The sequence below is a fragment of the Formica exsecta genome, unplaced genomic scaffold, assembly GCF_003651465.1.
Source record: "Formica exsecta isolate Colony F162 unplaced genomic scaffold, ASM365146v1 scaffold744, whole genome shotgun sequence".
In the NCBI taxonomy this organism is placed as follows: Eukaryota; Metazoa; Arthropoda; class Insecta; order Hymenoptera; family Formicidae; genus Formica; species Formica exsecta.
The window spans coordinates 212,286-232,612 of NW_021853511.1; the positions used below are offsets into that span (position 1 = coordinate 212,286).

The window sequence follows — 20,327 nt, forward strand, 5'->3', positions numbered from 1 at the left end:
TTTCAGTACTACATATATATATATATCTACGACGGAAGTATAAAAAAAAGCGTTATAGAATGTTAAAATTTCTTCGTAAATTCTTGATGGCTGCGCCAAATGCAGAGTGTCAAAAATTATTGTATTATATTTACATCGTTAACTGAGAAGTGCAAACTGAACGTTGACTAATCTAACCGTGAACCGTCGTCTTATTCTACTCGTCGATATTCGTATTTCTAGAACGCAGAGAACGTTCGAATTTTGTGAGCGTAATATACCGAAGGAGTTCTTGTAAGATTTTCTTCGAACCAAACACGGCCTTCCATATTCAACACTCCGAGGAGACTGAACATCTCTATATAATTAATTAACATAGTTAAATCCGTTACATGCGTCTTTACAAACGACATACATATATAGTATACTTACTTTTATCCCTCGTCGATTTTTAATTAATTGTGTGTATCTCTTACGTTTCCCATATTATTTTTCATTTATGAGTTTTCCGAATAATGTGGAATCGACTTTTCTTTTGATGAAAGTTTGATTTGTTTCCTCTCAACTTTTTAATATTAGATACATTTGTGGCTAATTAAAATTCTATGCTAATTCTTTCTGCTAATTAAAATGCTCCAAAGTAAAAAAAAAATAGACTGGTATATGCCCTTGTAAGACTGGAGAGCACACTATAAGAATAATAGATATTTGATTACGATGAAAAACCGTTCATAGTTTCTTTCCGTATACTTTATTGTTCAGCATAACTAGATTTTTAGATTAAATATAAGTTTCGTCAAAACATTCAGGATTTGTTATGTGCAATTAATATTACACAGACGGGAGCGGTAAATTATATATATATTATATAAATAAAAAAGAATCAGCCAATCATATATATTATAGCTTTACTCTTCTCGACAAACAATCTTGCACGATCGATGTTTAAAAGCAAGTTTGCCGAAAGTATGTATTTTTATTACGTATCGCAGAAAAAGCAGCAGAACATGCCGCATATATACGCATAATTTCTTCTCCACGCGCGTAATTTCCCATTTACACATTCTGCGTCTCTTCCCGTTATTAATAATAGGGTGCACGTCAAATATTATATTGTTGTTATTAAGATTTAATGAAAACGATCTTTCTTTTAATAAAGAGATAAGCTTAAATTATTTTTCAATCACAGAGATTTAACGATGATTTATTTCATCTATGAAAGATTGTAAAAACTCAACATAATATACACTATCCAATAAAATGTCTAAAATAAAGATATCGTTTACACACATCTTCTTTTCCGAAAAAATATAAAATATTTTTGGCACACATACGTGTCTTTCGTACGTTATCTGATATAATTACTGCACTGAGGTTTTTTTTTTTTTACGAGAAAATTAATAATAATTTTTCAAACTTTTTGCGGTATCACAAGAAAATGTCTAAATTCTTGGTTTAATTTAAATTTTGTACAATATTTGTCGAGAGAAACTTTTGCGCAAAACATGCGTAAAAAAATTGCGTGACGATACAGCTATTCCTTTGATATTTTCTGCACTTTCTACGCTTAAAGTGGATATATACATATGTATATAGATTAAAATTTCTCGAATAAAAAAAGAAATTAAGTGGAGAAAAATTGTAATTAAAACAAACAGATTTATTTTGTATAAAAAAGGGAAATGCGTATTTTTGGTCCCTTGAATATCACTATATATTTTACCTTTAATTATAGGTCGTGTCAAACTACTTGGATTGTTTATTTTCTACCTCGATCGATCAAAATCAATATTTAATCAAGAACCAATTGTATAATCAAGTATAATTTAATTACGTTTGCACGTCAATAATCGTTATAACGTTCGTGTAGTACCTTATGTAGGTTATAGGTTAGATCAGAATAGGTTATGTTATAAAAACGTTTTGCAATTTCATTTTTCGCCAAAGTAAAGAATTGATGAATATATTTGAGTGGAAGAGAATATATTTAGGGCACAAGCATATTAAAGATTGCGATGTAAATTCGAGACTTGTGCAAAACATCCGCGAAAGAAAAAGATGAGCATAATTATCTCATATATAACCGTATCTGTGTAATTTATTTTTGCAAATTTTAATACAGCAATCGGACGTTTCTCCGCGAACGTTATCTGTCTTCCTTTCCTTTGGGCCGATTCTGAAACAGATTTTACAATTTTACAAAGCGATACCAAAAGAGGTTACAATGAAACTCGGTCGATATCCAGACCCACGGATAAGGACGGAAAATCTGCGGGGAAAGGGAAGGAAAATGATAGAAGCAGCACAACACTGATGCAAATCGAAACAAAGAGTTACCACTGATAGAACTCACTTTGATCTACCCGCACACAAGATTGAAAAATTTTATATTGCCCGAGACAACGAAACCACTGTCTTTTTTTTCCTACAGTTTTCCTTTTCTTTTTTTTTTTTCTCTTTAAAGTTCTCTCTCTGCGATACTATTTCGTCTCAGATGCACAATTTTGTACTCGATATGTTGCAGGCGACACGACTACTTTTCGTTGAACAAAAATTCTGAACCAAAATTTCGAATAACGCGTTTAGAAAGTTAATTTGCGACTTTAATTGCTCTTCTCTCTCTCTCTCTTTGAAAATCCACAAACCACAGAAAATTTCACCAATGTCACAGTGGCAATCTCTTTTCTTTCTCTCTTGTTATGGCCGACAATATACATAAATGACTTGACAGTCTTCCTTCCTTCCTTCGCAAACGGAGGAGGAAATTAATTCTTAGCCAACACAAGCACTTGAAATCTACAATCTACAATTTCGCGATTGTTCCCGATTGTCATTGCTCTAATCGTTGCTCAAAATATCACAGCACTATATTGTTGCACGATAAACTTCACTTAACAAAAGCAAGAAAAACCAAATTCTATATATACCGAGTACAAAACTCTTGAGAATATCAAAAGCAGTCTACTTAATTTGTCGGCCACATGCATGCATTTTAATTGAAGAGTTTCGACGTCAACTTCTTATCCATCAAACATCCGATATTTTTAACGGCCCTAATCTGTCTAAATCTTTACTTTCCTCACGAATAGCGACATTTAGAATGCGTATCACTGTAAACATTATCGAGTTCCTGAGAATTTTCGAATTTTGATTAAGGTGAAGAAAAACGGTGCTAAGAAAAATTGACACATTTTGTAATTTTTTTTTCTCTACATAAACTGCATCTATTTTTCCGTTCAAACACTAAGCATACTTAACCACTGCACCTTCAGTCACAATCAAGTATGGCGAAAATCATCTTTCTTTTCCCTCCATCTCTGGAATGAATATAAAAATATACATTCCAGATATGTATTCACAAAGCGCTCCCCATACTCGAATGTGGAACACAATCACTTTTTTTTTCTTTACATTTCACTGTACACATGTTTATAGCGCCTTTTTCTTTTGATGTCACCACCCAAACACTGTCCTTTAAAAAAATCAGTCCTCACTTAAAAAGGAATAAACTCTCGTTGACATTATGGAAACACAGATAGGGTAAACTTCGTTTTACGATAAACAAATTTCTGTCTCTTCCTGGATTTACTCCTTTTCCTCACTGTCTGCACTTTTCGGCACAGTCCAAACTTGAGGAACTCGTAACTATTCACGGATTATTTACTGCACAATCACTTACTAAATGTTATGTCACACTAAAGAGAAATCTACAGAAATAAGTATCGAAACGCTTAATTATACATGTTTGCCATATCAAATATACTCTCTAAACCAGATCTTTCACATTTTTAAAGTTTTTTGAAAATCACCATACTCTCTTTATGACATATATGTGTCCTCTCATCATTATAGAGCTATACAATGAGTTTGCCATAATTTAAATTGTGCTCTTTTTGAATGTTGTCCACATAATCTTTTTTCTAACAAAGTATAATTTAGGAGCATACAGCTTTGTCGATGAAAATATGTAAATATCTAAGACTTAATATTGTTAAATTCTACAATCATAAAAAAATTTTTTTCGTTATAAACAAAATTGCATGTTTAGTTTTTTTTTATGTGCACATACATGTCTTAGAAAGAAATTCACTTTGCATTTGCTGAAAAAACTAAAGCAATTATATTAATATAATCATATGCATATCTGCAAATGTGAAAGAACGGTGCACAATATATCACTATCAATATATACGTATAGTTAATTAGTATATATATATATATATATATATATATATATATGTATGTGTGTATGTGTGTATATTATGTGCGTTGTATGTGTGTATAATACAAATAAAATCTTATACTACATTTCGAAGTAATCACACACATATTTGTGGTATATATAATAAGAATTACAATATTTCTAATATTCAAGACTCAATATAATCAATAAAGATCTTGCTGTTAAAAATATTATCGCTGGTAATCGCCATTATCTGATAAATGATTAAATAGAATAATGGGAAACAATACCAACATTGTGTTTTTTGATAGAAAATAAGTATTCTAATCTCTCTTAGTATATATTAGCAGTTAGTATCGATAATATACCTTCATGGAAAAGCGCGATTCTTCTGGAAAAGTTTATCATATAAATCATATAAGATTATATCGTACAAAAAATCAATTCTCTTCGATAATATTTTAAAATTGAGTCACTCATCTACCATTGAGCTTAATTAACTATACAAGAATGAAGAGATCTCATGATAACGTGCGATAAAGATTCGCGTCATCAAATTTCGAGAATTTATCCAATTGATATAGATTTCATATAATTCTAGTTCACTGGTAAACTCGACTCAAATGTCAGACGTCGCGAATTTTCATCATCCATCTGATTGTGAAATAAAGTTGTTAATGTTTCCGACATCTCAAGTCAACGCAATATACATTCGTGTGTAAAGTAAAGTATCAAATATTATTAGCTCTCCTATCTACGATCATATAAGATTAAATCTCCCGTGGCATCTGTGGAAGCATCGGTAAAAAGCAAAATACTTACATCAATCAAAAAACACAAATTCTCCTTTTTCTACGTTCTGTACACTGTTTAAAGAATCTTTGCACTTACGATATATATAATCATACATACACACACGAGACGAGATATTAAAGGTTTCTCTTTAGGCGCTACCCCCCTTAACCACTACAATTACCAAGTGGTCCTCCTTAAGACTCTCCTCGCTTAAACTAGGGCATGTACGTTTCAAAAGTTCCGTCGAAAATGCACAAGGCGGGAAGGCGTAAAGAACACCGGTACCTTCTGTATCTTTGTTCAACAGCGATATCACACCAGCAGCCTCCTTCTGTTTTAAATAAGATACAAGATTGCGCAGCGGCCGTGTCTGTACATTAGCATCGTCATTCGTGATCGCAGTACTCGAGCCAGCTAGACCGAGGAAGATGGCATGCGAGCTCGACGTCTGAATTCTTTTAGATACATCGTCCAATTTCGGCTGATCGAGGCGCAGCCGCTGTGTTATTCGTAACATATGTTTACCCTCCTCATCTTTCATGAGGGAGTCAATTATCTCTGTCTCGCCGTCAGTTAAATGGAACTTGGCCGGAAACAGCGAGTTCTTCAGTATCAATGCACCTTGCCAAACGGCGATAGATTTGCGCGCGACATCCGGCAGCGTGCGAGATGTCGATAACATTCCGCTGCGAGTGTTTTCGGAGTCCGAATCCGAGTCCATCTGTCGTCTGCGTGGCGAACGCGACCTCGATCTATCCACTCCTGGTTCGCGTGATAATGATCTTCGCAGTCCGCGAGGTGTCTCGTACTCTAATTCAGGCGGTGGTCTTCTGCTCGGCCAGTCGGCCTCATCGCGCATGTAACCTTCGGGATAAGAACCTCTGTAGCCACCTCGAGTGTTTCCTCTTCGATCGTGCCACGAAGCGTTACCTCTGCCGCCACGGAAGCCCCTCGGCCCGTAGCCGAACTCTCCCTCAGGCCCATAAGGATCATATGGTGACTCATAGTCGACTGGACGAGGCCTGAAATCGCTATTCTCTTCGGGATACGGTCTGGGTTTGAAACCGAAGCCCGGTGTCACATCAGCAAAGTCCACTCTTAATCGACGATCCGGTCCACCGAGCGGAAAACCGCGCATCTCTTTGACGGCCGCTTGCGCGGCGTCGATGGAATCATAAAGTATATAAGCATTACTGTCGCCTTTAATGTAGTCGATTTTCTTGATTGCACCGAAGCGATCGAACTCTCGTTCCAATTGCGGCACAGAGGTCCATGGTCCTAAACCGCCTACCCATATCCGGGTGGTCGGGGTGGCTTTACCGTAGCCAATCTTACACTGGAACTTGCCGATATACTGACCCGACAATTCGACCTTACATCGGTGCGCCATGTCCAAGGTCTGAAAACGCACAAAGGCGTATGCGTTTCCAGTACCTGGAGGTGGACGCTTTATATCAATGTCATCGACAATACCGTATTTGCTGAAAATACGGCGCAACTCCTCCTCCGTAATATTAATCTCCAGATTACCGGCGAAGAGAGTTCGAGTCGCGAGAGGATCGTCCTCGGGAGACACATGATGCAAATAATTGGGAAACTTGTCTTTCTTATTCTCCACGCGTTCAAATCCATGCCCCGGATGGCGTATCATCATATGCCGAGGCGGACCGTAGTGATGAGGCGGTCCCGGGTGAACATGCGGCGGTCCGTGAGGATGTATCGGAGGCCGAACAAACTCGTGATGCGGCGGTGGGATAGTCTCGCGGCGCATCTCCCGGTGCGGAGGCAGATTCACCGGCGGTCCGTATACGCGTTCGTATCTGTCGATCGGTCTGTGCCTGTCCGTAGGTCCCGGTGACCGGGCGTAGTATCTCTCGTAATCCGGCGGCGTGATGGATCGTGGACGACGATAATTATCGGCCCTGTCGTACACAGGCTCCACTATGGCCATCTTATCGTATATGATGATACGAGGTTTTGCGTGCTTCGCGTCTCGGGCATCCTCCGAGCTTCTGAAGCAAACGTATGCGACCCGTTCATCCGGCTCGTGCGAGATCTGAATAGAATAGTCACCGAACTTTTTGTATTCCCTGTACAAAGTATCCTTGATCATCTCGTCGCTGGCCTTTGGATGGATGGAACTGACGCAGAGAACCTTGTAGCTGTAGGGCCGCTCCCGTGGCAAATCGCGCGGCGGACGTAAGTACTCATCGCGATGCGAACTGGATTCGACGTAGCGCGCGTGAGAGGATGCTCGCGTAGGCGGGCTAGGACTTCTGGCGCCTCGGCTTCGCCGTCGAATTCTCTCTGGAGTGATACGTTCGTCGCTAGAATCCTCATATCTAGAAATCATATAAAATATGAATTTCAATAACATTGTCATTGTTAAAATAATTTACGTTAAATTTCCACAATAAATAGATTGAGTTGTATTGTAAATATTAAAACGTATTATTGATAAGTAGAAAAATATAAGATATTACAAGTAGTCTTGCATAACACAACAAATACTAAAAAATTTAAATAAAATTTTACAAGAATTATATATATATATAAAAAAAAAAAAAATACAGACTCATGTTTTTTCTCTTAACGACATATCAATTATCAACACAGATAAATAAATTTTTTCCAACTGCAGTAACATCTGGTTTACTCCATACACAATACACATATACATAACACACGACCACATATATTATCGTAGTACAGGAATGACAAAAAAAAACACGACACAAATATCATCGTAGTACAGGAACGACCAAAAAAAATCATCACACGTCACTAACGCGATATATCACCATTGATTCACAGTTCAACGATCTCGTCATGGAGTGAAACGGAAGGGAGGGAAGAAAAAAAAATAAAGGCGTATAAGAAGGAATGCGTGTAACTCGTATCGCAAATAAATTATCGAAGGGACACGTGTGAAGTTATCGCCAAGGAAACACACGTCTATCCCACGTCCGAAAGTCCTTCCTTACCGTCCCATCGAGGATCGGCTCCGCTTCACACGAGGAGGCGGAGTATCGCGACTCGAGCTCCTCTTCATGTTGTTGCGGATCTTGACCGTGATTTTGTGTCGATCGTCCCGCGGAATCCCAATCATCAACGCTGCTTGCTACACCGTAACTCGACGAGGAACAAGAAAAAATAAAGAAACGCGGGGGAGGAGGAGAGGCGCGGGCGACGGCGATCGCAGCTTTGCAAGAAGTACTGCGTACTTTTCGTAAAACGACTTTCTTCGCCGCTGTATCTTACTGGGCAGAAACGAGCGAACAAAATGGCGCTGTTGGGCGCTGTTGGCCACCGTTGTCGTCGTCGTCATCGCCGCTCTCGGCACGGTTTGTCGACGCATGCGCGTATTCACTAATCCACTTCCGTTCACGATGGGTGCGTTCGGGAGACACAACCGTTGGATAATTGGTTGGTGATTGGTTCTTACTTCTAGAACCAACAAATCAACGTCGAGTGTTGAACACATCCGATGGCGTTTGATCGCGCGATTTTTAAAGTCACATAGGAACTTTCTAACATGAATACACATACACGATTAGATATCAAATAGAAAAATTATCGGGACTTCCTGATGAAACTCTAAGATTGAAACGTAAATCGAAAATTTTTTTTGTAGTTTAATTAAAACCACATCAACTATATTTTATACTTTCCATATATTTTTTATATATATAAATATATTTATTCAATATTAATTCGTTTAGGAATTATGGGAAAGCAGATTAATGTTTCGACAGTTTCATTTTAGCATAATATATAATAAACAATATACATAATATACAATAAAAAAAATCAAGCTACAAGAGCACTGGCTGTAGAACTTTCATATTTCCAATTCGGCGGGAGAGATCCTTTCGCTTTATAGTAACGTGCCAGCCTGTGAATTCTCGATTCGACAAGAATCAAACGGAATTTACTGTCCTTATCCTTGCGATTTCGCTCCAAGTGTTTGCGGACAGCGACTGCCTTTTTGATTAAATAATACAAATCTTCCGGTAAATCTGGGGCCAAGCCCATGCTTTTCACAATGCGCAGGATCTTGTTTCCTGTACGGAATCGCACTTGGGCCACGCCATGCGAATCACGAAGTATGACACCTGCAGATATACGATACCAATTTTTGTTATTTTTCTTCATTTTAATGATTTAATTTCATAATAATTTTATTTCAATAATTTATAAGTGTCCAGTGATTACTTATTGTGAATTGACAAGTCATCATATTAATTATTAACAAACGTACCTATCATTCTATCATTAAATTATATTACATTTATATATATTATTTATATTTATTATATATTATTGTTTGTTAAAAAAGTCAAATTGCAAAATGCAAGATCTCTTGAATAGTTTGCTTTTACATGTATTAATTTTCCCAAATTAATAAGAAACATATATATCTTCTATTTTTAATAATATAAATATATTATTAATATTACCAATTTGAGATGGTGTATGTCCCTTTTTTGCTAGTTTGTAGATAAGTTCTTTGCAATCTTCCGGTGTCAATTTCAACCAAGTTGGTACACTTCTTCGATAAGGAAGCGCAGATTGGGATATACCCTTTCTAAAAAAAATAATAAATGCATTATATATCAGTTTTTAGCATCACAAAGATATTTCTAATCTAGCTATATTATAATAAACCAGTTTAATTTTGATATAAAAACCGATATATATATATATAAAGTATTAGAAATGAGATTTCTCACATAAATCAGTTCTAGAAAATTGAAAAAAAAAAAAAAATAAGATAATAGAGATTGAAAAAGTTAATCATTTTCTTTCTGTTATGAAATTTATAATAAAATGTTTATACATATGTGTATATATACAACATGATGCATTAGTTCAATTTAATCTAACAATAAGATCAATATGTGTGCTTATATTAGTAAGGCAAGTGCAATTTTTCAAATATTATGTTGTCAAGTATGTGTCTGTCAGACAGATTGGCGCTATAAATCGACATATTTGATTCAAACGAGCTATATTGCCCCGAAAAATTCTAATTACTAAAATGCTCGACGATTACATGTAATCTAGCTGATAAATCGAAGAATAAAGATTTACTTATAAGCGCGAAAAGTGGAAGTTACAAGCGCGTGGTCGCCGAGACATATGTCATTTTGACGCGCGCGATGACGCTGTTAAAATTGCGAGCATCGCAATAAAATTCGAAAAAGCAATGTCGGAAATAAACAATTTTAGCGACGAAATAAACATATCGTTACCCATGTGAGTGCATACGACCCATCTTGATGATTTTTTTCAGAAAGACGGGAAAGACAGTAATGCGATTTCGCGACTAAATGCTTATCCATAAACAACGTATTTATGTAGATAGCATAGTCATATTAATTAAATATATGCAAGGAAATCAACCAATCATAGTCCTTAAAATAACAACGTCCGACTATAGCCAATATCCAATAGCAGACGTTATTTCATAGAGAAAAATGCATCCAGCAAGAAACATACATAGAAAGATTTCCGAAACTTTAAAAATGCTGTATACCGATAGCCAATTGCGTCTACTTGTGTTTTCTTGCTATCTATAGTCTATAGAAAACTTTACAACATTGGGTCTGTTCTTTATAGCTGAACTGGCTGCACTACTTCAGAGTTTATCTTTTTCTCTCCCTATTGGAAGGAGAAAGATAAGCTCTGAACTAGTGCAGCCAGTTCAGCTATAAAGAACAGACCTATTGACAACTGTCAAAACATTTGTCTCTGAATATACAGGGTGTCCGGTAAAGATTGTGCCAACGCTCGTGAGCGGCTAGAGCACAGTAAACTGAATAGAAAAGTCCTGTAACATTTTTTTATATAGCGCTTAATAAAGGAGTTATTATTGAGTAAAATCTGATCAATTAGAGCCGATTTTTAGCCGGACGCACGTCGGTGAGCCGCCCGCCTGATAGTATGCGGCGGCGCACACTTCACAGCGCGGGGCTCACTGACGTGCGCCCGGATAAAGGTTGGCGCTGATTGGCCAGACTTTACTCAATAATAATTCCTTTATTACGCGTTATATAAAAAAATGTTACAGGACTTTTCTGTTCAGTTTACTGTGCTCTAGCCGCTCACGAGCGTTGGCACAATCTTTACCGGACACCCTGTATATTCAGAGACAAATGTTTTGACAGTTGTCAATAGGTCTGTTCTTTATAGCTGAACTGGCTGCACTAGTTCAGAGCTTATCTTTCTCCTTCCAATAGGGAGAGAAAAAGATAAACTCTGAAGTAGTGCAGCCTGTTCAGCTATAAAGAACAGACCCAATGTTGTAAAGTTTTCTATAGACTATAGATAGCAAGAAAACACAAGTAGACGCAATTGGCTATCGGTATACAGCATTTTTAAAGTTTCGGAAATCTTTCTATGTATGTTTCTTGCTGGATGCATTTTTCTCTATGAAATAACGTCTGCTATTGGATATTGGCTATAGTCGGACGTTGTTATTTTAAGGACTATGATTGGTTGATTTCCTTGCATATATTTAATTAATATGACTATGCTATCTACATAAATACGTTGTTTATGGATAAGCATTTAGTCGCGAAATCGCATTACTGTCTTTCCCGTCTTTCTGAAAAAAATCATCAAGATGGGTCGTATGCACTCACATGGGTAACGATATGTTTATTTCGTCGCTAAAATTGTTTATTTCCGACATTGCTTTTTCGAATTTTATTGCGATGCTCGCAATTTTAACAGCGTCATCGCGCGCGTCAAAATGACATATGTCTCGGCGACCACGCGCTTGTAACTTCCACTTTTCGCGCTTATAAGTAAATCTTTATTCTTCGATTTATCAGCTAGATTACATGTAATCGTCGAGCATTTTAGTAATTAGAATTTTTCGGGGCAATATAGCTCGTTTGAATCAAATATGTCGTGAATAGAAAAGTCCTGTAACATTTTTTTATATAGCGCTTAATAAAGGAGTTATTATTGAGTAAAATCTGATCAATTAGAGCCGATTTTTAGCCGGACGCACGTCGGTGAGCCGCCCGCCTGATAGTATGCGGCGGCGCACACTTCACAGCGCGGGGCTCACTGACGTGCGCCCGGCTAAAGGTTGGCGCTGATTGGCCAGACTTTACTCAATAATAATTCCTTTATTATGCGTTACATAAAAAAATGTTACAGGACTTTTCTGTTCAGATTACTGTGCTCTACCCGCTCACGAGCGTTCGCACAATCTTTACTGGACACCCTGTATATGAAAAAAGATAATATGTGAAATATATATGAAAGGAATTAACCAATCACGTTTCCAATATAAAGGATTGAAAATATGATTGATAAAGTTGGAACGTCCTGTATTTACAGCGTCTTTCAAATTCGAAAACTTAGATGTTTCTGTTACACGAAAGTTTAAATCTCAAACTTTTTATCTAAACATATATTTTTGGTTTAGAAGAAAAACAAATTGATATTGATTGTATCGATATTGTTTATTCCACTTTGCTACGTAAATTGTTCATGGTTTGTTATTATAACAGCAAAACGTGTATAAAAATAGACGATTTTTGTAAAGTATCGTTATATTTGCCATCGTTATTTATTGCGGACGATATCGAAGCACGAGAATGTTGACGACTCCAAAAAGAAAAGGTGGCCTATTTTTAGCTTCATCCCTTTGCGATGGACTTGAGGACAATAATATAAGGCAAGAGATAATTGTTGACAAGAAATTATCAGAATTGCATTGTCTTAGAGATTTCTTAAGAAGATAGAATTAACTTACAAATTTTTTATGTACTTACAATTTCTCATATTAGGCAAGTGGCGACCCTTCTGTTAAATAAAGATGCAGATCCCAATGTCTTAATTCCAACGCACGGAGTAACTCCATTTCACTTAGTTATCGGGAATGATTCAGAAGAATTTGCAGAAGAAGTCACCAAGTTATTTTTACGTCATGGTGGCAATCCCAATGTGAGGTATGATCATAAATTTAGATTATAATAATCTTGTAATTTAATGCAAATATGTAAATGTAATAATTTCAGATCAAATGATGGAATGACTCCGGTTCACGTAGCAGCAGCTTGGGGAAGAATAAATATATTAAAGTTACTTTTAGCAAATGGTGGTGATCCATTGTGTTTGGACAATGATGGACGCAGTCCATTTCACTATGCTTTTGACGGAAAATATTTCAAAGCTGTGACATTGCTCTCAAATCATTGTGAGAACATTCAAGATGAGGATGACAAGCCAAAGTATAATATGGCGCTTGGTAAGGGGTTTCTTTCAAATACTTAATTCTCAGATAATCATTGAATTACTTATAATCTTTATTGTTTGTGTGTTGCAGATAAAGTTTTAATTACTAATGGGGACATTATTGCTGAATATGTTGCATCGAAAGATACAGTATCAAATTTAAATAATATAACAATGAAGAATTTGTTTACTGATTGTAAGTCCAACTCTTCCTCAATGATTGTAAACTTGAATAATGCATCAGATGTACATAATATTATTGAAACTGAATGCAAACTATCAAACAATCCAGATGAATATGCCTCTAGAACTACTAATACAATGACTGCTCAACTGCAAAATAATCTTGTACTGACTGATAAGAAAGAAATGTCAAACCATTCATTCATTGATCTCGATTTTGACTTTGCAAATCTACATCTGTCTGATGTCATGCAAAAGGAAAAGTGTCTTGTTAGTCAAATCATTAATCATCTTTCATCATCATTAGCAAGCGATTGTACTATTAACGAGACTTTGCATAACTGCAAAAGAAACAAGCGCGAGGAAAGTGATTTTGACATGCCATTTAATTTAAAGAAGAATGAAGGTGCACATTATAAACATAAATATTACAAAAATTCAAAGGATTACCAATATAAACAGCATAACACTTCTAATGAAAACATCTTAAAACTTAATATTCCTAATGTGAAAGAACAATATTCAAAATATAGTGCACAAAATGCTTCTAGAAAACAACATAAAAAAAATTCTAATGAGATTCCTGTGACACCATCTTATATCTTGGATAATTCTATTGTTAGTATGTCACCGAACTTTAATACACCTAATCATAGAAAAAGAAAAGATATTGCAAAGACACCGTTAACACCGTCATATATTAACAATGATTCTATTGTTAGTAAGTCGCCCAATTTTACAACACCGGTTTGCACAACTAGGAGAAGAAATCTAGCAAAGACATCTCACGCCAATGATTATTTTTCCGCAAATATTTTCAAGAAGTTTCGCAAATGCACAACTCAAACGCAATATCCCGAGCTTAATTGGCAGAAAAAACATATTGCACAATCAACGCCAAGAAGGAAGAAAAGATCGATATATAAGTTGCATTCTGGTAAAAAAAGATTTAATCCTTATCGATATGAAAGCGATGTCACTTCTGATGAATTTACTGCTGGTAATAAATTAAAACCAGTTGATTTGAATAAAACAATATTCTTCGAGGAAGCTGAAGATATTCGTTATGATATCCTGGATACAAGTAGTGAATATTCATCATTAAATATTAAAGAATCTTCGAAAATAAGATTCTCGCAAAGTCATTGTAACAATCATGTGGTAACAAAGTTAGATGAGGGAAGATATGATGAGGATGGTAAAGTATCTGATAACAGTGAATCAAATCTTTTAAACAACAGTTTTAATCAAATGGAAAAGGAAAACAAATCTGTTAACAATTTTAAAAAATATGTGAAATCTGAAAATTATCAAGTAAACACCGAACAGTTTGTAACAGTTAGAAAAAATATATTTAAAATTGATAAGGCACCGGAAATGACGAATGCTTTCACCAATAATATAAAATCTACATGTACAACTGAATCTGATATGTTGGATACAGAAAATTTTATAGATTGTGTTGACTGTGATACCAAGAAATTATTAAATGAAGATCTAGATATGAATATAAGTAAGACTTGTAATTTACATGCTAAAAATTGGTTCAATAATGAATTTCACAAGTCATATAAATTAATTATAGAGAATAATTCACTGTCAATTGTAAACTTACCTGTACAATGTAAAAAACAGATTTATTTATTGGACTCTGAAAAATCATCTTCCTCGAGATTAGAGAATAACACTGATTTCAAGAAGATGGAGAATATGCCAAAAGTCAAAGGCTTAGATATGTATAAAATCGAAAAAAACTCGTGAGTATAGTGCAATATTTCTTAATAACAGTACTTTTCAAAAGTGTACAATTTCTTACTTAAATAAAATGTGAGTTGTAGGTCTGTGCTTTCATATGTTAGTACTCAAGAATATAAATATGAAGATCCAGAAGAAGGTGTAATTTTATTAGAACGGCGACTTTGTATCACACCATATAGGTGAGTTTACAATTACAATCTTTATCTTTTGGAAATAATTTATATGAAATTAAATCATTGATATAATAGGTCTGTTCTTTATAGCTGAACTGGCTGCACTGTTCAGAGTTTATCTTTTTCTCTCCACATTGGAAGAAGAAAGATAAGCTCTGAACTAATGCAGCCAGTTCAGCTATAAAAAACAAACTCAATATAATCATTGTGATAATGCTCATTTTATTTACAACAAGTGGGGGAGATAAAACTTATCAAACATAATTGTATCAATTTTTCAGTACTTTAAGCGAAAGTGAATGTGACGTCAAGAGCAAATTGATTATGTCTGGTAAGTTAGCAAGAATTTCATTGACGTATTATTATCAAATATAAAATTATTATTTATAGAATACAATTGGAAAATATTTTCTATATTATATTATTAGGTGCATCCAGTTCTCAAAATTTACCAGTTGAGCTATTAGTCATTGATGATGCTACTCTTATACGAGAGCTTAGACAACTTGGTGATCAACCTGGTCCAATCACTGATACAACTAGACAGCTTTACCAAAGACGTCTTATGCGTTTAAGAAACGTTAGAGATGCTAATATTCCATCGATCTCAAATGTCCGAAACATCTCACAAAATCACGCAGAACTGAGTGACCGAATCAAGTCTTATTTAGAGTTTGGAAATTGGATAAATCATGTGAATACGTACAAAAGTCTGGAAAAACATGTATTCCAAGAATTTGTATCTCCAGATCCATCTCGGAGGTGGCGCGAAGGCAGATCAAAAACGTCTTTCAATTATTTGCTATTAGATCCGCGTATAACGCAGGATCTACCGAATCGTAGTATTCATCTTGCAGAAGCTGAAGTTTGGTCGATCTTTCTTAACGCTATATTTTACATTGGCAAAGGCAAACGTTCCAGACCTTTCGATCATCTTTACGATGCATTTAAAACATGGGTTGGCAGTTCAACTATTACAAATAAAAAAATTAAATGCATTCTCGATATATGGAACAGTGATCATGGTGTGGTCTGTTTACATGTTTTTCAAAATGTTATCCCGGTGGAAGCTTATACAAGAGAAGCTGCTATGATAGATGCAATAGGAATGGAACATTTAGATAATTGCAAGAGCGGCGAGTACTACGGCGTCGCGGCAACATGGAGCATGCAACAAAAACAGAAATTTGGTAGATATTTATTGTACAAAGCTTTGCAAATTTTTATGCAAGAGGGAGAAAGCCAACTTTTTCCCCAGCATTTATAAGGAAATAACGAGATATGTGTAACAAGTTAGTCAAATTTTAATATCTTGTCACATTTTATCCATGGCAGTGATATAAATATGGTAGCAAACTCTATTACATACGAATATTGATATACAGGTAATAAAATTATTATTATTATTGCTTCTGTCAATTAATTATGTTTTCAAATAATATCAGATATGCAATTTATAAAACAAATATATAAATATATGTAAAATAATTTTATTAAAATGAAAAGTGTGTTTGTCACAAGAGCTCTAAGTTGACGTACATATTAAGATTATAATATATTGTAATATAATAATAATTGATAATATAATAATAATTTATAAGCACACACATCTTTATTTATTTCTATTTTGTATCTCTTTTTTGTAAGAAAAATTGTATGATGTTATATATATGTAATTTAAAAAAAATGGAACAAACTATATCATGTAAATATATAAGCAATTAATTTATACAGACGGATTACATGAAAATTATCTTTGTAAAACATTTATTTATATATTTCCTAAAAAATAACTACATGTATAAAGCAAATTTAAGAAAAAAGTACTTTTCTTTTAGCCAAGAGATTTTTTCAAATCCCTTTAAAATATTAAAGGTACGGTCTGTCAGGTTCTGTTTCTTTCGCTTTTTTGTCTCTGCTTCTAGGATACCATCTGTTTTTGGTAGTGTATGTAATCTTTGCTAATTCATGCACAACCTCATCTGGTTTTTTTTTCCTAAAAACATCTGCGACGTCTTTTTCTCCGATACATAATACAGAATTATCAGGCTTCTCCTTAGGCAGAGGTAAGGAATATTCGTATGGAAATGGTTTCTCTGGATGCCAACAGACAACCATTCTATCATCTTCTGTAAATATTACTGCTTCCGAAGGTAAAGTACTGTACTTGACGTGTCTCACAGAATAGATGCAAGCTCGAACCGTACGCAACATAGGATTCATCTATCGTAAAAAAATCATAAGTATTAATACAATGTTACATACTTTTTATTCGCATCTTTTACATTTTAATTTTACATTAATAATCAAAATCCATTTGGAAAATAACTTATTTACATAGTTTTTTAAATATTTAAGCAACAGTTCTTTTAATTCTCAATACCTTGATATATATGTGCGATTTAATATACTTTTATATATTCTCTTCAAGAAGAAAATCCATGTAAATATTTGATTTTAACCTTATAAAATTGGTCGCATACATAGAGCTTATATTTTCATTCAAGTCTGCGGCCTGCGGCACTCGCGAAAAAACACTCTCCCATTGGATGTCATTGGAAATTGAATAATCCAATCAAATGTCTCCATTTCTCTCTCTACTTTACAATTTAGTTTTAAATTTATAAAATGCATTAAAATTCTTGTACAAAGTTAAAGAAATATACGTTTCAGGAAATATAATAATAAGAAATGAAATAAAATAATCTTAAAAGGTATATATTCTCAAGAGTCCACATTTATTGTTGCGACATGAAAATTGTGAATAACCTTTTGTTGAGTCATGTGTATCCGTACTAAACACATATGATCTATGGATGACGAGCGAGGACGCGTATAACGGCTGTGTGCAACAAAGTTTTCTACGTCGAGCCGATTCCCGATTTGTGGAAAAGTGCACGATCATTTGAGAGAAGTATGATAACAGCAGAAAACGTATGTTCGAGTATTCTCGCTCGAGTATTTCTGCGTTTCACCGGAACGTCGTAGAGGAAGGCACTTCGCGAGGTCATTGTACTTTCCTAAGTTGCGCGACGATGTATGCAACACGTTCCTCCACGAATGATGCTGATCGCTTTCCTCGTTCAGCGATCGACCTCGAACTCTTGTTACAATGTTGCAGCCGTCGATGAAGCTTCGCGGATTGCGCGATTCTTAATATTAAGACGGTCCGGACGAGTGTCCATAGTTTGTTGGACTGCATCGGCTTCGTAATCATTTTTCTCTCTCAGTGCTCCTCCGTGTCCGGAGGTGAATCGCCGCATTACTTTTGACGTGAACGTGCGATAAATTAGAGCCGCAGGATGATAATGGGCGATCAGTTTCGCAAGGTGGAGCAGTACTCGCCAAAGTCTTCGCCGAGGGGCGCGCGTTCCCCGGTTGTGTCACGTCAAGATTCCACGGGAACGTTGAAGACGACCATTTCCCTGGGAAAGAATCCTTCTATCGTTCACAGTGGACCTTTTTACTTGATGAAGGAACCTCCAGGTAAATGAAAGAGTCACGAAAGAAAGGAGAAAAGGAACTTAAAATCAATACTTATTGCACATGCATAAGTTATATTAATTACTTCTCTTTGTGCGAGCAACATATACAATTTTGGAAGTATTTAAAGAAAAAGTCATAATTTTATAAAGATAAATCTGTTACTCTCTTTTAGGGGAAAGCGAACTTACTGGAGCAACAAATTTAATGGCCTATTATGGTCTGGAACATTCCTATAGCAAGTTTAGTGGTAAAAAGCTTAAGGAGCAGCTATCATCTTTTTTACCAAATTTACCCGGTATTATAGACAAACCTGGACATCATGATAATAGGTAATTTGAATCTATTAAGAGAAATAATTGTAAATTTTGATTACTTTTTGTTTTATCCTTTTTTTTTTTTTAGCTCGTTAAGATCAGTGATTGAGAAACCTCCAATAGGCGGTAAAGAACTATTGCCTTTAACAAGTGTGCAGCTTGCTGGTTTTCGATTACATCCTGGCCCAGTAAGATATTTTCATATTACGTTGAAATATATATATGTATATATAGAATATTAGAGAAAAAGACAAATTACTAAATATATGTAATATAATTTTTGCAGTTACCAGAACAGTATAGATATGTTAATCAAGCTCCTCAGAGAAAACACAAAAATAAGCACAAAAAACATAAGCATAAGCCCGGAGAGGTGCTCAGCGGACAAGAGGTTGCGACGACGGATGTGGGCGGTTCCGATACGCATGAAAAGAAACACAAGAAACAGAAGAGACACGACGAAGAAAAGGAGGCTAGAAAAAAGCGAAAGAAGGAGAAAAAAAGGAAAAAACAGAAACACAGCCCCGAACATACCGGTAGTCTTACACCGTCTCAGCATTCCAATTCGTGATCTCTAACCTGTCCCTTTCAGTTCATGCCAAATCTCTAATCGAAATTTCGAAGCGTATGCTTGGATTATCTCTATGCGACTAAAATATATATATATACATATGTGCATATTTATTTTTTTTTTATTTAGGCGTAATAAATGTTGCTTGTTTTCAGCATTAGGTGTAATGATATGAAAGAGAAGAGAAAATATGACGAAAATGTGCAAATGATGTATATATATGCATATATATATATATATATACATACATATATACACGGTGAAGTTAGGTGCACGCCGCTGGATTTTCCAGGGTATAAAATAATGGATTTTTTTCTGTTTGCCTATAAGCCTGCTTCTAAAAAATGAAAAAAAAATTGTAAAAATCCTTATATTTTATGAAACGTTTTGCTCAATTTTTTTTTAATTTTATTCACGGCATACAGTTTAATCGTTGCAATTGATATAGCATAATTTGTATAATTTTTTGAACTTGATATATGTGTAATATTGTATCATCTCTCTCCCTCTCTTTCTCTTTTCTTAAATATCTATATATGTATATTTATGTATTCAAAAGTTGCCTATATTAGTAAAATGGAGTGTAAAATATGAACATGTGTAAAATAGCAGTCATGTGCAGGATATAT

The 20,327-nt window shown here is 35.1% G+C and overlaps 5 protein-coding genes and 2 long non-coding RNA genes across 7 annotated transcripts; 2 read left to right on the top strand and 5 right to left on the bottom strand.

Annotated features, from left to right (window-relative positions):
• Positions 1-533: 533 nt before the first annotated feature.
• On the bottom strand, positions 534-4,241 carry LOC115243870. Its single transcript, XR_003885274.1, has 2 exons — positions 2,333-4,241; positions 534-2,155 (listed from the first exon to the last, which is right to left on the bottom strand). It is a non-coding gene; the product is annotated as an uncharacterized LOC115243870 (long non-coding RNA).
• Positions 4,242-4,313: 72 nt separating this feature from the next.
• Positions 4,314-8,587, bottom strand: LOC115243863 (RNA-binding protein spenito). The gene is made up of 2 exons (XM_029821130.1): positions 7,942-8,587; positions 4,314-7,299 (listed from the first exon to the last, which is right to left on the bottom strand). Exons 1-2 carry the CDS (start codon positions 8,064-8,066, stop codon positions 5,106-5,108), a joined length of 2,319 nt encoding a protein of 772 aa, XP_029676990.1. The 5' UTR covers positions 8,067-8,587; the 3' UTR covers positions 4,314-5,105.
• A 125-nt stretch (positions 8,588-8,712) lies between these two features.
• Positions 8,713-10,346, bottom strand: LOC115243869 (40S ribosomal protein S13). The gene is made up of 3 exons (XM_029821143.1): positions 10,213-10,346; positions 9,418-9,545; positions 8,713-9,072 (listed from the first exon to the last, which is right to left on the bottom strand). The coding sequence occupies exons 1-3, from the start codon at positions 10,233-10,235 to the stop codon at positions 8,768-8,770; spliced, it is 456 nt and encodes a 151-aa protein (XP_029677003.1). The 5' UTR covers positions 10,236-10,346; the 3' UTR covers positions 8,713-8,767.
• Positions 10,347-12,423: 2,077 nt separating this feature from the next.
• LOC115243895 lies at positions 12,424-15,433 on the bottom strand. The gene is made up of 3 exons (XR_003885276.1): positions 15,012-15,433; positions 12,751-13,034; positions 12,424-12,633 (listed from the first exon to the last, which is right to left on the bottom strand). It is a non-coding gene; the product is annotated as an uncharacterized LOC115243895 (long non-coding RNA).
• LOC115243894 lies at positions 12,525-16,994 on the top strand. Its single transcript, XM_029821188.1, has 7 exons — positions 12,525-12,653; positions 12,766-12,927; positions 12,997-13,226; positions 13,305-15,153; positions 15,235-15,333; positions 15,609-15,658; positions 15,756-16,994. Exons 1-7 carry the CDS (start codon positions 12,574-12,576, stop codon positions 16,592-16,594), a joined length of 3,309 nt encoding a protein of 1,102 aa, XP_029677048.1. The 5' UTR covers positions 12,525-12,573; the 3' UTR covers positions 16,595-16,994.
• Positions 16,995-17,075: 81 nt separating this feature from the next.
• LOC115243897 (39S ribosomal protein L42, mitochondrial) lies at positions 17,076-17,868 on the bottom strand. Its single transcript, XM_029821190.1, has 2 exons — positions 17,711-17,868; positions 17,076-17,550 (listed from the first exon to the last, which is right to left on the bottom strand). Exon 2 carries the CDS (start codon positions 17,548-17,550, stop codon positions 17,197-17,199), a length of 354 nt encoding a protein of 117 aa, XP_029677050.1. The 5' UTR covers positions 17,711-17,868; the 3' UTR covers positions 17,076-17,196.
• A 203-nt stretch (positions 17,869-18,071) lies between these two features.
• LOC115243896 (mediator of RNA polymerase II transcription subunit 19) lies at positions 18,072-19,934 on the top strand. The gene is made up of 4 exons (XM_029821189.1): positions 18,072-18,813; positions 18,986-19,142; positions 19,216-19,315; positions 19,414-19,934. The coding sequence occupies exons 1-4, from the start codon at positions 18,630-18,632 to the stop codon at positions 19,696-19,698; spliced, it is 726 nt and encodes a 241-aa protein (XP_029677049.1). The 5' UTR covers positions 18,072-18,629; the 3' UTR covers positions 19,699-19,934.
• Positions 19,935-20,327: the final 393 nt, after the last annotated feature.